Source organism: Phytophthora cinnamomi (genome assembly GCF_018691715.1).
Source record: "Phytophthora cinnamomi strain GKB4 chromosome Unknown Contig61, whole genome shotgun sequence".
NCBI classification, from domain to species: Eukaryota; Oomycota; class Peronosporomycetes; order Peronosporales; family Peronosporaceae; genus Phytophthora; species Phytophthora cinnamomi.
The window spans coordinates 257,022-273,258 of NW_027150994.1; the positions used below are offsets into that span (position 1 = coordinate 257,022).

Consider the following 16,237-nt stretch of genomic DNA (forward strand, 5'->3'; position numbering starts at 1 on the left):
ACCAACAGCTCAAACAGATTTTACAGCAGCAGTTTGTGTGTTTTCAAGCGGTTCGTAGGCAGTTTGAACAAGAAGACGCGCTCTACGTAAGATTTATCTCTAAGATTCTGTTGACGGTGATAATGCTGACGCTACTATTTCTTGTGCAGGACCTCGATTTTCTCAAGCACATGCAACCAACACAGGACCGCCCATTTCTTCGTGTCGACTTCTCCAGGTCATTGCTGGTCGAGTTGTCGAGCGACCTGGGCATGATGTATCTCGGGGCGAACACGGTGGTTCCAACTACCAACAGCAATCCCTCTGTTTTGCTTCGTAGCCAGACCAGACTTCATGAAAACGGAACATGTTACTTTGAAACAACATCGGTCACTCCGCTGGCTTGCACCGTGCACGAAGCTGGAGACATTTTGTGGGGTTATGTCTCGAAGGGGGACGCAACTGACAGCACGAGGGCCTTCAACTTGGTACATCTACAGCAAACGTTATGCTACGCGGTCGTGTTTCGTGCGCTAATTGCTTCATTGGTCTAAACTATTTAGACTCGAGCGACATCTATCGACGACTGCGACGTTACTCAAGAGCGGCAATTCACCACGTCACATATCATTCAGGACTCGGTGAAAGCGTTTGTGTGGCTTGAGGCGGTCACCATATATCGCAAATACTCGGAAGGTGACCGACACTTGGTGGTCGGAGCGATTAATTGGTTTGTGCCGGGCGATGGACTCGAATTTATGGACAAATTCTGGACTGTCGTGTCTGCAGCACCGATGGACCCTACACATTCCTCTGTGGTTCAAACCTACTACAAGCAGGAAGTGAAGAAGGCAGGCACTCAGTCCACCGAAAAGATAGAGGCGTTGATGCAGCATATCGGGAGAATGACGCACTGCTACCTGCAATGTATGCAGGACACATTCCTGGGTGTGGCGGGCCTCTTTGTTCCTCAGTAGCGAAGGATAGCAGTGCCGAAATATTGAGTTTTATAAACGAATACTCACCGAGTGTCTTTTGTAGGGCACTTTCGATTGAGACTGAGTGTCCACGTGAGGACGACATTGAACACGCAGACGACATCACTGCCACGCCCTCGTCGTCAGCGCTCTGCGCATCCTCATTCTGCATAACGCATGTCAAGTATGACGAGTTAGCGCGACTAGCAGGGTGCATTTTGCTAGCTGCACATTGCCGTTCAAGGCTCACTTTCGAACTTGCCAGCTCCAGCGCCAATCCGCGTGCCAATCGACTCGAACTCAAGATGACCCCCGTCAAACTCGCCTGCTTCATGTCGTGCATTGCCGCTCTGACGGCTCCCTCTGCAAGCACCGTGTACATCAGCACCCCGCCCAACAACTGCAGCGCCTACGACGAAAACGACGTGGACTCTTCCGCCTGTTTGGCTAACAAAATCAACGACGGTGGCCTGGGCATCCTTGTTATTGACCAGCAAGTCAGCTTTCACCCCGGTGGATCGCTCGCCATTGCCACGGCCAACGACGATGCGGCTCGGATCGCTGCCTTCATCGCTAACCACACGTCTGAACTGGACCAAGTCGTGCTCACAATGGACTCGCACCAGCGGTATCACATCGCGCACGGCATCTTCTGGCAGAACGCCACGGGCGACTCACCTGAGCCATACACAACCATCTACTCGCATAACATCTCGGACGGCGTCTGGAAGCCGCGCGACGCCAGTCTGCACGACTACGTACTGGCGTACACGGAGTCGTTGGAGGCCAGCGGCAAGTTCTCGCTCACGATCTGGCCTGAGCACTGTCTGATGGGCTCGCACGGCCACAACATCGTCACGAATGTACTGGACGCCGCCCTGGAGTGGGCGAAGGAGACTCTGAAGCCGATCCAGTACGTGATGAAGGGCAGCAACCCGTTCACGGAGCACTATTCTGCATTGAGGGCGGAGTACGAGCTGCCCTACGACCCGTCGACAAGGTAAGGCGTGCGATGAGGCGAGTTCCGACGTATTTGTCAGCTCACAAACGAACTTATACTGCTGTCAGCCTCAACACGGAGCTCATCAAGACGCTGCAGCGCTCGAGCAAGCTGGTGATCGTGGGCGAGGCGCTCTCGCACTGCGTCAACTTCACGGTGCGCGACCTGGTGGAGTCGTGGCCCGCGGACCGACTGAGCGACCTCATCATCCTCACGGACTGCTCGTCGCCGGTGGCCGGCTATGAGGCGGAGGCAGAGGTAGGTAACCTGCGGACTGGGCGCTACTTTGCGCGGAGTGACACTGACATGTTGTGGATGTTGACAGCAATTCCTGAGCGACATGGCGGTGCTCGGCCTCACGCTGACGACGTCCGCCGAATTTTACGCATAGATCGTCTGCAACTGCGGTGCAAAATCAACTTGACCCTGATGTAGCCATGTCGTTTTGACAAGCATCGACGTCACGCGCGTCAAGAAACCTTGTTCATTGCATACCCTTCTCAAGCCCAGCCAACGTTTTGATCCACTCTCACAGGCCATCAGCCCGTGTTCGGCGGTCACCGTCGCGGCATACAAACCACAGCACGTTTTCGCCGACCCCGTTGCTTGCCAAGCGTGCCGCTGTACCGCACAGAGACCGTGCGGCTGGGTGCAGAGCGCGTGGCGGCGGGGGCTGCACTCCAGTCCTGACCCGTGCCATCGCATCGTCACGACGCACGCGCCAATGAAGGACACACATCACGCCCGCAGCTTCCGGCGTTCAATGGTACGGTCGACGGCACCAGCCAGCAATACATGCACATGTAGCAACCTGCAGCCTCGCTCCTTGCATCAAGAAGAGCTCGGTGCACGACGGTCTCAGGTTGATGTGTCAACCGTTACGGCGCATCCCCTTTTTCGTCCACTCCCTCTGACCTGCCACAACCCTTACGTAGCTGCTCACTGTTGACTGGATCTCAGTATGCCACCCACCTCCCATCCTCTCTCTCCCCTCTCAACTCGATGCATCATTTTATACAGGGGTGTCCGCTCCCCCCCCCCTCATACGTCACTCCGCAAGTCTCCTCGTAGCGCCCAAGTGGACCCCTCTTGACCATGGCGGAAGCTGCCGCAGCAGCCCCCGGCGGCCAGCCACAGGCCGCGGCCAACACCAAATACTACATGAAGAACGCCGTGTTCTCCATGCTGTCGCTGTACCTGGCGCACCAGTTCGCGGGCTACATCTCGGACCGGGAGGACCCCGTGGCCTGCGAGCTGCACGTGAACGATCACTCGTGGTTCGGCGAGAAGCGCTACGAGTCGCTGCGCTTCTTCGACCCCAAGCACACGCACCACGAGACGCAGTACGTGGCCATGCGCGACGGCGTCGACCTGGCCGTGGACACGTACCTGGCCGACTACCTCTGGGACCGGCAGCAGAAGGTGCCCACCGTGCTCTTCCCCACGCGCCACGGCCGCGGCTACACGCTCGACTTCCCCTTCAACCTCTTCACGCGCTACAAGCGCAAGTTCACCAACCCGCGCGTCAACGCCTACGTGCAGCGGTTCGTCACCAACGGCTACGCCTGGGTCTCGGTGGACGTGCGGGGCACGGGCGCCTCGGCCGGCTCCAAGGAGCTCGACTTCGCCGACGCCGAGGTGCAGGACGCCTACGACGTCATCGACTGGATCACAAAGCAGCCGTGGAGCAACGGAGAGGTGGCCACCTTCGGCCAGGGCCTGGACGGCGTCGGCGCGCTGCTGGCCGCGGCCAGCGGCCACCCGGCGCTCAAGGCCGTGTCGGTCAACAGCGCGCCCGTGGACGTGTTCCAGGACGCGCTGTTCCCCGGCGGCGTCAAGAATGACAAGGCACTCAACGACTGGGCGTCCTTCACGGGCGCCACGGACAGGCAGATCCGCTGGGACGCCATCCCGACCTTCAAGCCGCGCCTCATGCTCAAGCACTTCGGCGGCAACGTCTACCGCGTGGACGACGACGACGCCAAGTTCGACAACTACATCTACCAGCACACCAAGAACCCGGACCTCGCGCAGGAGCTCAAGGACGTGCACTTCCGCGACGACAAGCTGGCCTCGGTCGGCGTCACGGCCGAGCAGCTGGATGCCATCCGCCACCTCGGCGCCATCGCCTCGTCCGGCGTCGCGCTGCAAACCTCGTCGGGTTTCTTCGAGATGGGCGTCGCGCGCTCCAGCATCCTGCTCTTCAAGTACCTGACCAACACGCTGGACGCCGACACTGCGTCGCTGCTACCGGAGCTGCCCAAGGAAGCGCTGGAGGCTGTCGAGAAGGACGCCACTCACCATCGGCTCACGCTCGGCCCGTGGAGCCACGCCGGCGTCGACAACGCGGACCCGTTCGCTGTGTCCAAGCAGAAGTGCTTCTACCACCTCGACGAGGTGAGCCGCTTCTTCGACCATCACATGTACGCCAACCGCCGCAAGATCACCAAGCTCGAGGACGAGCTGCCCGTGCACTACTTCACCATGGCGCACAACCGCTGGAAGGAATCGAGCTCATGGCCGCCGGCGTATCTGAGCGATGAGGTGTTCTACCTTGGCGCGAGCCAGGAGTTCCAGGCCGAACCGGAGACGGAGGCCAGCGAGGTGACCCGCAACGTGACCATCAAGCCCTCGTTGGACGCTGTGTCGCGCTGGGATATGCTCGACCATCTCTTTGGTCTGCGCCCAATGTACTACCACGACCGCGCGCCGCTGGCCGACCAGTACACGACGTTCCTGACGCCTGAGCTGCCACTGACGGAGATCACCGGCGAGGCCGAGCTGCGCTTGTTCTTCTCGGTGGACATGCCGGACGTGAACCTCGTCGCCTACCTCGAGGACGTCGACTACACGGCTCCGTTCCCGAACGAGAACAAGCGCCCTGGCGTCACGTACATCACGGAGGCTCTGCTCAACCCGGTTCACAAGACCATCCGCCCGGACTCGAGCGTGCACTCGTTCAAGCGCGCGGACTCGCGCGAAATCGTGCCCGGCCAGGTGTACGAGGCCGTCTTCCGCTTCGAGCCGACCTCGTACGTGGTGAAGCGCGATCACCAAATCCGCGTGTCCGTGGGCGTTGCCAGCGGGCCGGACTTCGGCTCGGCCGGCGAACAAGAGGCCACCACGCTCACCATCCACTTCGGCGGCGCCTACCCGACCAAGCTCACGCTGCCGTCGTACACTGGCATCTACGACGCCAACATCGTGCCTCGCGTGGAGGTGCAGGACGACCTGGAGAGTATCCCGACCAAGTCCACCGAGAAGTCTGCGGAGGAGGAGGAGGTCGTGGACGAGTTCGCCGATGAGCCCGAGGCCAAGGACGAGCTGTAGGTTTGTTGTATTAGGCACAGCTCGTTCGTTCCTAGCAGTGTGCAGTGTCAGTGAAGGCTCTGCGACCTCAAATACATAGATCGTTGATTTCATTATGGCAGCTCGAGTTATAGTTATAGGAGTATTGCATGCCTTAGCTGGAAAGCAGCATTTGTACACCGACGACGACCTGCGTTACGGTGTCGAGCACTGGTGCGAGCTCGTACGTCACTACCGGGAAGCTCTTGAGTTGAGGCTTCAACACATTCAGCATCGCCTCCACGTCTACAAGACCGTTCACTTCATCAGCGAAACACGAATGCAGTTGTGCCCACTCGTCAACACCCAGAGAAATGCCAGCGCCTCCAGTACCAAGCGCTTGCTCTAGCTGTCGTCTCGAAAGCATTTTCTTGCCCTTGCATCTGTCTTCAACGCCGTACCTGGTGACTGCCCCGAAGAGCACGTGACTGGCACGAGCTACATCAACCTGCCAGGTCGCGTCCACGAACTCCCACATTAGCTGTCGAATTCTCAGCAGAATCGATCTCGGCAAAGCCGACTCGATCGCGTGCTCAGCCTTGTCGGAACCTGGATCAACTTCGATGGGGTGCTGACGGGTGTCAATGACACCAGTGACCACTTCTTTCCGGGAGTAAACGCTCTGCAAGTCCGTCCGGAGCTTGCCAAAGACTTCCGCTTCAGTGCATCCAGCAGGAAGCTCGATCTTCTTGCCGACCCACTCCACGAAGTGGTCACAGCTCATTTCATGCGCAGTCGCGCCAGATATCTGAAAGGCCCAGCGGTGGCCCTCTTCGTCCATGTAGAGCGAGTGCACCGTCAAGTTTGAAGCGGAAATCGGGTGCAGCTCGGCCAGAAGTGCGCGGGCGCTAAACGCACGAGAACACAAGTTGACAGGCTGGGAGAAAGACCCAAGGTGGCCCCGTGAAGTGAGCGTGAGCGATGCAGCAGCTTTCGGGGCTTGTCGAGAGAGTTCTAGCATGTTCTTCATTTTGTGGGCTCGAGTTGACACGGTGATCAAGTCGTGACATACTCCCAAAGCACCAGAGATCTGTCGAGTTAGAATGGGCAGAGTGCTGAGCTGCTCACTCCGAACACCTGCAGCCACAGCAGGATGGTCCCGGGGAAACAGTAGCACCAAAACACCAACGATTTCTTGTCCGTAGCTGCCCCAAACAGGACACGCCACAACTGCATGGCGAATAAATCCTAGACGAACGTCAGAGCGAGTGGCCTTCATCGTGTACTTGTCTACCCGTGGTCGGACACGTGATGCTGAAGCTGGTTTCGAACTGCTCCCCCCACCGCGTTCGCGAATTGTATCTTCGTCACCATCTTCTTCGTCCATTTCATCAACAATCCAGTTCTTCACGATGACAGCGCTGCCTCGGATGAGCACTTGTTGGAACAAACCTTCGCTTGTCGGCCCGCGCATGGTCTTGTCTGTCACGACCGAAAGCTTGCGAGATTGAGTTCCCAAGGACGGGATAAAGCTCATACTGCTCCCGCCTCTGGCTTCCGCTGAAAGGTGGTGAATGTTCGTTGTGGAGCTATGCGGGGTCGCTCTTGCTGCTAGTGAAGCTGCAGCTTGAGGCGAGATTTTCGAGGTCCACATGTGGCGTTCGCTCTCCTTGTCGACGGGGTAAGCGCTTTCCTCCCAGAGAAAGAGGTGGGCTGTGGTGTTGGCATCGAAGATACTTACACAGGCATTGTAGACGGCATTGATAACGCCGATGACGCTCATTTCCTTGAAAAACGACATCGATGCGTCTAAGAGCAACGCGATTTGCTCCTTTTGCCGCATCATGCGCTGTTTCTCCAAAATGGCCGCTAGGACACTGCAGCTCTGACTCTGGACAATGGACAGGAACAAATCGTGCGGGTCGAATTGGTTTTTGCGGCCCTTCATGTTGACGAGCTGAAGTAAACCCACGAGTTTCTGCCCAGACTCCGCCGCCAATGCAATGCCACTGTCAACTCCGCTATTGGCGAGCTTGTTGATTCCAGGGACAACGCCCTCCGAGTCTTCCACGATCAGTGGAGCGAACAACAAGTTGCGAGCCCGAATACCGCTTAGGCTGTCCACAAATGCGTTGAACTGTGAAGCTTTCCCGATGTCGTTGACGATCATAAGTTGCTGCGATCGTACGGCCTCTTCCATTAGAGATCCAGCATAGGCTTGCTCCGAGAGAGCGATCCGATACCGCCGTTTGTGGTGGAAAGTCACAAGTTCGTGTGTGTCAGGGTCCACGACGTAGACAGCGGCGCCCTCGACGCCGATAATTTGTTCAGCTGCAATGCCAAGACTCACAACGGCCTCAACGAGATCTCCATCGGCGATGAGCTTGCCCACATTCCAGCACAGCTCCTGGTTCCTCTGAAAAAGCTGCGAGTTTTCGATGGCCAAAGCAATGAGCTTTGAGATTGTTTGGAGCAAGAACTCGTCCTTCGCACGGAACGGAGCACCTCCCGACTTGTTGATAACTTGCACCACACCAAGCAGTGTATGTTCTCGAGCAGGGGGTTCTGAATCGTTTTCAGCCGTGTCCACGTCTTCCTCACATTTACTCTTGGTTGGGCAGCTAGCTGCGGGTTTTGGCTTCTCTGAGGTGCCCATGTTCGAGATGATCGGCACAGTCAGCATGCTCTTGGTGCGATAGTGCGTCTTCTGATCCCACGCGGAGTTGAACCGCGGGTCATCGTATGCGTCTGGTATATTGATCGACTGCTGTGTTTCAGCAACTAGACCGACAATACCTTGGCCAAAGTGAATCGTCATGCCAGTATCCGCTTTCTGTGTAGATCTGCGGTAAACCTCGACTCCAGCGCCGCTGATATCGCTGTGCCAGTTGTGAAGAGTCCTCGTTGAAGTGTCCGCTACGAAGAGAGAACAACGGTCTGCGTCTAAAATGCTCTTGGCATTCTCGATCACGACCTTGCCGAGTTCATCAAAGTGCAGACACGTGAAAATCTCCGGGGCCAGCTGGATGAAAGTCTCTTCGTTCACTTTGTTGCTCTCCACGTCCGTGAAATACGCCACTTTGGGGAACAGTCCACTCGAAAAATGGCATACCAGCGTCAACAACGCTTGATCTTCTGGCGTGAAGGCGTCACACCTCTCGAGAGCAATCGAAAGCCCCAACGCCTGTACCTGGGTCAGCTTTCCACACACCTGAACAACGGCGAGCACGTGATTGTCGTGTAAGATCGGCACCAAGAGGGTGGAAGCGTTCGGGTGCATCACCAATCGATCTGCGTTGTCCGTGGCCGTGGAGTAGCTCGGGTGTCGAACCATTTGACCGGCGGGTAGCAGCAGTGGGCGCTTCGTGTGATACACAAACGCTGCCAACCCACACGGCACGGATAGTGAGGTCGAACCGGCAGATATAACTGAGCTGCCCACAGGAGGCAACGCAGACCGCACCGTCCCCATTTGAGGTTTACTCGAGTCAGTCGCTTTCGGCTCTTCAATGTCTTCAGTCGCTAGGCGTGGCGGCATGCGGCACCAGAACTCCTGCTCCGACTTGTCAACCACCAGCACAGTCACTTGCTCAGCCTGCATCAGCTCGCGAATCTCCTCGGTCAAAGTCTCAGCTAATTGATACATATGGGTACTCTCCGCGACGTGCTGAAGCGAGCGTGCCATCACCTGGAAGGAGTGATGCAGCGTCAGCATCTGTGAGCCGCACTGCCGCAATTCCTGGAGCCACTCGCGCGTACAGCGATCCAATGTATTGTCGTGTAGAGCCACGAGCGGGTGACTGAGTAGTTGCTCGAATGCTTGGCCTACGTGTGAAGTAAACGACACTGGCGTCAATGCTGTCGTAGGTGCCGTGATCGCCTCGCGTGGATGGTCTTTAGATGCATCATTCGAGGCCCCGGCAGCTGGAGACAACGGCAACAATCCCTTCCAAATGTCGTCCGAGAAGATGTTTTTCACTTGCAAGCTCTCACGTCGACCAGCAGTGCTATTTGGTGGAACAACAATCCCTGCATTGCTGTTTCTTCGGTGAGTGATAACAGCAGAGCTGGGAGCGGCAGGCGTACTGCAGTAAAGCTGTCGAGTGCGCTGGAGTCGAAGCTCATTATCCTTCTCTTGGACCACTGTATGCGCCTTCTCTAGAAGACGCTCGAGTCTTGACAGCTCGTGAGAGTAGTTGGCCAGTTGATGGGCATGACGCTGCTGCAGCTCCTTGCGCTCCTCCTCGGCTTTTTCGAGCTTCGTTGTATACATCTCGACGAGGTGCGCATCCTGCGATCTACCGCCACATGCACAACCTTGGGCTTCTGGTATCACCGCTGGGGTTTTCACGCGTTGACTCTTCCGGGGGCTTGAACTTGACGGAGACACTGGACGCCGTTGGAATGGAGAAACGCTAAAACGTGGCGTGACCGCTCTCGAGTTGTTACCTTTCTCGTCTCTTGGGCTGGTTGGTTGTGACGGGGGCCGAGGCACGACCGGCAGCGATGCAGTGCGTGGGTCGTTCTTCCCGGAAGTGGTAGGCCGAATGGCTCGAAGCGTTTGCTTGTGCATCTGCACTTCAGCACGTAAACTGTCGATCAACAGTAGATGCTGTTTCTTCTCTTCTGTCAGAGTCGTGACCAACTTGCTTTGCTGCTCTAGCTGCTGGCTCAGTCGCTTGTTCAACGCGCGCAGACGCGAGATGACCATGTAGGTGTGCTGATCGTAGTAGATCAGAGTTTGTCGTTCTCGCTCTCTCTTCATCGCCTTGGCTCGTACTCTTGGTGTTGAAGAGCGCTGTGTATCAATCGAAGCCTTGCCACTAACTTCATCATCACCATCAGCATCCTGGTCGCTGGAGTCTGCAGCCCCATCCATGCTTTCAGTTCCTCCCACGCTTTCGTCCCCAATAGCATTTGACACTTCCTCCACGCCATCATTATCCACTGGCTCACCGCCATTTTCTCCTTCTTCGACGTCGTCCGATTCAAAAGAATCTGCATACGACTCGACGTCCTCCTCCCGTGGTGGAATTGAACCACCGGCGCCATTTGGAGACTCGACCAATGCCCCCAAACCGGAAAATGGCGTTGATGTCGGCAAACTCTGCGCCTGCTGATATGAAGGTGGAGGTTTAGCCTTCCGATTGGCCTTTTTCGGGGACTTCAGCCGGATCTCGACTTCAATTCGGGTCATGCTTTCCTCGCTTGACAACCTCGTCGTCTAACAACAACTAATGAGACCAGGTCCGCTTTCCCGGTGAGTAGCTAGAATAGAACAAGAGCTCTAAAATTGAGCAACATGGTCATGAACACCAACTTGATGGCTTCCGCTTCTGCTATCCATACACGTAAGGTATACTTATAAGACCTCGGCGCCCCAGAAACCGTTATTCAATATACAACTTCGCCCCTACGAAGTATTTTGCGCCGCATTACGAACTATTACGGCAAGCAGCAACCACAAAAGGCCTTTTAGTCCACTTCGTCCAAGTCCAAGTCCTCCTCGATACTGCTGGCATTGCTCGGGCTGCGAGGACGGCTCATAGCATTCTCATAAGAAGAATGGGCGGTTGGCGATGCTGGCGGAGACAATGACAACGAAGATGACGACGACGAGGAGGAAGACGGCAGCGAGAATCCCGGTACCAACTCCACAGGCTCATTCGCCTCTTGTGCAGGAGCGCTGCTTGTATCGTTGTGGACTAAATTTCGGACACCGCTGAGTGTCCGACGCATCACTTCCAAAAATGTTGGGAAACCCGACGACGAGCTAGAGGCAGACGACCCCGCCGAAGCAGACGATGTGCGCTCGTTCCCTCCGCTGTGGCCGTCGTCAGTATGCTGTCTAGATTCCTGTTCAGCTGCACGCGCTCGCAGTCTTTCCTCAGCCTCCGCGACTTCCGGAATCACGCCGATGGAGCCTTCAAGATAGTCTAAACTACCTTGGCTTTGAGGTGTGCGCGGTGAAGAGATTCGGCCAGACGGTGACGGCGGGCGATAACCCGTTTGCGCGATCCGATGGACGTCGGAGTCTGTACTGGAATCATCGTCGCTGTCATTCTCATCGTCGTCATCACGACCAAACGAAGTTCCAAAGAAGTCGTCCGACAGGAAGTTATCCAAGTCCCGTGCTACAGCTCGCTCCTGTTGCGTTGGCCCACTTGCTTGCGAGTGACTGCGGTGGCGATACGATCCCAGTAGAGGAACGCGACTGTGATCAACATCATCGTCAGTTGTGTCGGCACTTCTCGAGTCATTGAAGCCAAACGAGCGCCCAATCGGAGGCGTCGAGGGCGTTTGGACGCTTCGGGTAGAGACACCAGCGTCGGAGTTATTGCCAGCATCGCTGTTGCCACGAGCCAGCGATGCAAACGAGGCTGGCGCGACAATAGCGTGAATATGCACGTCGATGCTGCGTCGGGGTTGATCCGAGTCATTTGCAGAGGTCGGGGACGTGGTGATCAGGTCTCGGATTGACAGCGAATTGTCCTGCGCCTCCATCGACGCAGACACGCCCGCAGCCTGCCGCTGCGCTGACCCTCCATGACCATACCGCAAGGCTGTCGAGCGGCGCTCTTGCTGGCGCTGTGACGTGCCTCTCAGCTCTGGACGCAGCAACGGATCAAAGTATCGCGCGGAGTCCATCAAAAGCCGCCCGAAGCGATCAAAAAGCGGCGCCACCAAGTGGGCCACCTCCGACACCTCGCTTTCTCGAGGCTCTCCTGCTGCTGGTGTTGCTTCTGTAGCCGCAGTTGGCAAAATCGGCTCCGACACGTCAACTCCAGGCACAGCGTCGTCCAGCGGGTGGAGCGGCGTTTGGTTCGGACTCTGCGCTTGCTCTCGTGTTAGCTCTTCTTCACACAACTCCGCGAGCCGATCGATATGTGGCATCATCTCGCGCATCAAGTTGCGCACGTCGATCACCGTGCGCCGAACGTCGTTGTCGCCCACTCGCGGTGCACTCGGCACCCGCGTCGTAGGCACGGGCGACATGCGCTGCATGTTCTGCGCGTGCAGCGTGCGCGTGCGGAAGGCAGCGATGCGGTCCGAGTCGAAGTCGATCCACTCGTCCCACCGCGTGGGCCAGCCATGGTAGTGGATCAGCACCTTCCCGTGGGCGATATCCATCACCGTGGACTCGAGCCACTGGTTCACTGTGTCCTTGACGTCCAGCCACTGGCCCACGAAGAACTGCCTCGGGCCGCGCCGTCGGTGCGGCGTGGCCAGCTCCTGCTCCTGTCCCTGCTCCTCCGTGTCCTGGGCCACGACTCTCTCGTCCTCCTGGGCAGCGGCCCGAGGCTGCTGCTCCACGGCGGCGGTCGACAGCACCGTCCTCACGGTCAAAATGCCCTGTGCGATGGGTTCCAAGTCCACGGCGGGCCGCCTCGACCCGGACGAGGCCAGGCCGCCGAGTCCCATGGCCTCGGCCGCCTCCTGCGGCGACTCGCTCATCTCGTCCAGCATCTCCCTCAGCATGGGCAGCGGCCGGTTGCGCTGGGCCGCGGCGCCCGTGGCGGCGTTGCGCCTCAGGGCCGAGCGCAGGTTGGCCAGGTTCCAGGCCGGGCCGTCCACTTCGCGGCCCGGCCGCTGCGGGCGTCGACTCGGCGCGGGCGCGCCGTCCTCGCCTTCTTCCTGGCCGGGCGCGGCCGTCTGCGTCGTGCCGTTGCTGTTGCTGTTGCTGTAGCTGGCGGGCTTGGCCACCAGGTGCACCGTGTGGCCGTCCTGGAGGTCGTAGGCGGCCAGCGCGGCCCCGTCCTTCAGCAGCTTGCCGCGGTAGATGAGCCTCTGGCGCGCGGCCGGCACCTGCGTCACCTGGGCCACGCGCGCGCGGAAGGCGGCCACCGACATGGACGGCACGGCCTCCACGTCGAACACGCGCTCGTCCAGCAGCTTGAGCCGCAGGTGCAGCGCGGCGCCGTCGACGTCTGCGTCGCCCTCGTCGCCGGCCGTCGCCGGGCCACGCGGCGGCCCGTCGCGCTGCGGGGTCCCCGGGGACGCGGGCCACGCGCCGGACGCCGGCGAGTCCGGGGGCGTGTAGATCGAGGCCGCGCGCGGAGAGGCCGAGCCGTCCGCCGCGCTCTCCATGCTGCCGTGGGAAGAATACCAGCTCACGTCTTCAACGCGGCGCGGAGTACCATGTATTTGGTACAGCTGGCAGCGATGATTACGTAATCCCACCGTCAGCCAATCACAACTCGGGAAGTTTTTGCATGTCCGATTTATTTACTTCATCATGCAAGACGTGGCCAACTTGGTCCTCGTTGGATACTTGCACAGACTGAGGCGACAACAAGTGAAGCACTGTGCGACTTGGATCGATTAACTTCTTTTTTTTTTTACCATCGCTGTAGCGTGAGGCCGATTCGAGGAGGCCGACTGCTACGTGGCCGTTTAGTCGCTCTTCTTGGCCGAGGTGCCGCTGCTCATCACGATCTTGAAGAGCAGCAGCGAGTACCCAGCAGCAACCGAGCTGGCCACCTTGAACTGCAGGTCCTCGCCCAGCTGCGCAATGCCCCAGCCGCCGCTGTACACGCCGAGGACGACGCTGCAACCTGGAGAAATGCACGCAGACGGTCAAATGGCGTCCATGACTACAGCCTCCAACCAGCACCGTCGACGCACCTCCCCCCAGGAACGCAAGGGTGCCGCCGATGCGGTGGCCCGGGTTCTTCCACTGCCAGCTGGTCTTCTTGCCGCCAAAGGTGGTGGCGAGGCCCTGCTCGGCAGCAGCAACAGCAAAATAAAAAACATAAAAAACAACGTCCATCAGCTCGACGGGTCGTCGACAAGTGGATGGCAGCTGCAGGCAGCGCACCCCGAGCATGTTGAGCGTGGCCAGCGTCGCCGTGGCGCCCGCGAGCCACGAGTGCGTGGACGTGAAGTGCTCCTTGCCGTACGCGTTCTTGGTCACGTACGCCGCCGCTCCCCCCGCGCTCAGCAGCAGCATGGCCAGCACCTGCGAGAACATGTGCAGCTTGGAATAAAACACCCTGAGCAATGCAAAATCTCGTCAGTTCCCATTGTCCTTTGCACCTTGAAGCCTCGTCCAGCTGCTCACCGGGTCTTGAAGTCCGCCACGCTCTTGCGCTCCAGCATCACGTAGATGCCGCTGCATCAGTCAAGCGGTCAGCACTGCAGTTTAATACAGTATAATACACCAAGTGCAGCGCTCACAGCGGGAAGCAGAGCAGGAAGGCGACGGCGTTGGCTGCCGGGTGCACCGCGAACAGCGACGGCGCCGCCGCACACTTGCTCAGGATCGCGGCGCAAGGAGCGCCCAGCAGGCCGCTCAGCAGCAGCAGCTCCAGCTTCTTGGCCATCGCGACGAGCAGATTCCGACGGTGCGGTGCGCTTTTGACTTGTGACGCACCACCACAACGGCCGCTGACTGGACTTTTGTATGGGGTACACAGGGGTACAGGAGGGGTACATGACCGTAAGCTGCGCGTAAGCGTGATGTCATCGCATCAACAGCTTCAACTTGGACACAGAGAGCCAAGTACTATTTGATGGACAGCAACTTCCACAACCCGGAAGAATATTGGGATTGATTGAAAAGAAGAATGGGACACTTGTTGAAGTGTGAAAGAGGAGCCCTCGGTATCGCTTTTTGTCAGTCGGTTGGTTTGCATTGGCTCCTTGTTTCTTCGTGGTTTAATTAACGCCAGCAATTTTATCATGACCGACACGAGGTGGCAGTTTCTCGAGCCGTGGTGCGCGACACTCAAGCACCGCATCGAGGTTCGCGTGCTGGAATGGGAGAGTCTGGTGTGGGATGCGCAGCGGCGGTATCTGCAAGTTTCCATGCCTGGTTGAAACGATACCATTCCAAAGAGAGGCTATCGTTGCCGTTACCCGACCGAAGAGAAATTTGAAGAGGATTTTCAAAAAGTTCGAGAAGCGCTTTTACTACTGGGGGCCGTGGCCCAAGTGGACCAAGACGCAATTAAATACATGCTACGCACCTACTGCAAGGCGGATATGGGCGAGGAGGACGAAGAGGACCTGAACTTTGGGTTTGTGCTGCATATAGATATGGATGAACGCGGTCATGGAGAAAAAAACGGGTCCGATTTAGTGCAGTTTTGCAGTGTAAACGCTCGGGAACGCGATAGCACAGAATTCATGAACGCATTAACGAGAATTGCGGCCATGGACACGAAGATGCAGCCGGACAAGCCAGGAGTTGGTGTCCAGATCCCCGTTCGAGTGTGCTTCGCGCTTCAGGATAAGTTTGATCCAGCGTATTCGATGTCAGTGCTGCAGGACGTCGTAAAGGCTGAAAAGGTGATCATAGAAGATTGAAAACGCTTTGTGCAGACGCCATGGAACGAGTGTGTAGCTCCAAAATCGTTCAGGTGCAGGTTCGTCTTAGAACCGATGATTGTAAATTTTGAAGAGCTACCTCTAGACTCGGACACTGTCGAGACGGTGGAGAATTTGGTGCAGCACAATGTACGGTTTTCTCGCGTGGCTATGTATGTCGGCAGAGACTTAATCCACACAAACGATTATTCTTGGAGGGCAATATCTGGACAAGTCTATCGAAGTCTTTTCGATAGCACGCGACGGGAACCTTAGCAGACAGGTACGAGATATTGTTTTGACCCGAAAGGCCTCACACAGCCGAGGTGGCAGCAGATTGATTCGCTTCATATTTGGTGGAACAAGCCGCAAAATATTTCAGACATTGCAGCTCTGTGCTCCTCAATTGTCACGAACCAAATTACTAGGAAGCTTTCCATGGAGTTGGCTACCGAAGCAACCGACGCCGCCTCAAGTGCGCAGATGTGGAAGTGGATTGCGTACGGATTCTTCTCCAAACGAGCACGTGCGTTCTCGTCGCTGGGATCTCTCACTTTCTTCAGCCTAATCTACGACTGTCAAATTACTGCAGCGAGCGTGGAGGCTTTTAAGAGCATCTTGCTCTCTGACCACCCCGAAGAAGATCTTTTCGGGTGTTCTCGCGGCGAAGTTCCTGAAAGCGATG

General features: G+C 57.5%; 6 protein-coding genes across 6 annotated transcripts; 3 read left to right on the forward strand and 3 right to left on the reverse strand.

Moving 5' to 3' along the window:
• Positions 1-1,261: 1,261 nt before the first annotated feature.
• IUM83_17549 (uncharacterized protein) lies at positions 1,262-2,347 on the forward strand (the record flags this gene model as incomplete). The annotated part of the gene is made up of 3 exons (XM_067942502.1): positions 1,262-1,956; positions 2,025-2,214; positions 2,282-2,347. 3 exons carry the CDS (start codon positions 1,262-1,264, stop codon positions 2,345-2,347), a joined length of 951 nt encoding a protein of 316 aa, XP_067787396.1.
• A 704-nt stretch (positions 2,348-3,051) lies between these two features.
• IUM83_17550 (putative serine protease family S15) lies at positions 3,052-5,286 on the forward strand (the record flags this gene model as incomplete). Its single annotated transcript, XM_067942503.1, has 1 exon — positions 3,052-5,286. The coding sequence occupies one exon, from the start codon at positions 3,052-3,054 to the stop codon at positions 5,284-5,286; it is 2,235 nt and encodes a 744-aa protein (XP_067787391.1).
• Positions 5,287-5,419: 133 nt separating this feature from the next.
• Positions 5,420-8,959, reverse strand: IUM83_17551 (GTP-binding protein 1; the record flags this gene model as incomplete). Its single annotated transcript, XM_067942504.1, has 1 exon — positions 5,420-8,959. One exon carries the CDS (start codon positions 8,957-8,959, stop codon positions 5,420-5,422), a length of 3,540 nt encoding a protein of 1,179 aa, XP_067787406.1.
• Positions 8,960-10,719: 1,760 nt separating this feature from the next.
• IUM83_17552 (Ubiquitin family protein) lies at positions 10,720-13,332 on the reverse strand (the record flags this gene model as incomplete). The annotated part of the gene is made up of 1 exon (XM_067942505.1): positions 10,720-13,332. The coding sequence occupies one exon, from the start codon at positions 13,330-13,332 to the stop codon at positions 10,720-10,722; it is 2,613 nt and encodes an 870-aa protein (XP_067787392.1).
• Positions 13,333-13,638: 306 nt separating this feature from the next.
• IUM83_17553 (uncharacterized protein) lies at positions 13,639-14,567 on the reverse strand (the record flags this gene model as incomplete). Its single annotated transcript, XM_067942506.1, has 5 exons — positions 13,639-13,799; positions 13,870-13,963; positions 14,063-14,237; positions 14,306-14,356; positions 14,422-14,567. The coding sequence occupies 5 exons, from the start codon at positions 14,565-14,567 to the stop codon at positions 13,639-13,641; spliced, it is 627 nt and encodes a 208-aa protein (XP_067787350.1).
• A 661-nt stretch (positions 14,568-15,228) lies between these two features.
• Positions 15,229-15,552, forward strand: IUM83_17554 (uncharacterized protein; the record flags this gene model as incomplete). The annotated part of the gene is made up of 1 exon (XM_067942507.1): positions 15,229-15,552. The coding sequence occupies one exon, from the start codon at positions 15,229-15,231 to the stop codon at positions 15,550-15,552; it is 324 nt and encodes a 107-aa protein (XP_067787390.1).
• Between the last annotated feature and the right edge of the window lie 685 nt (positions 15,553-16,237).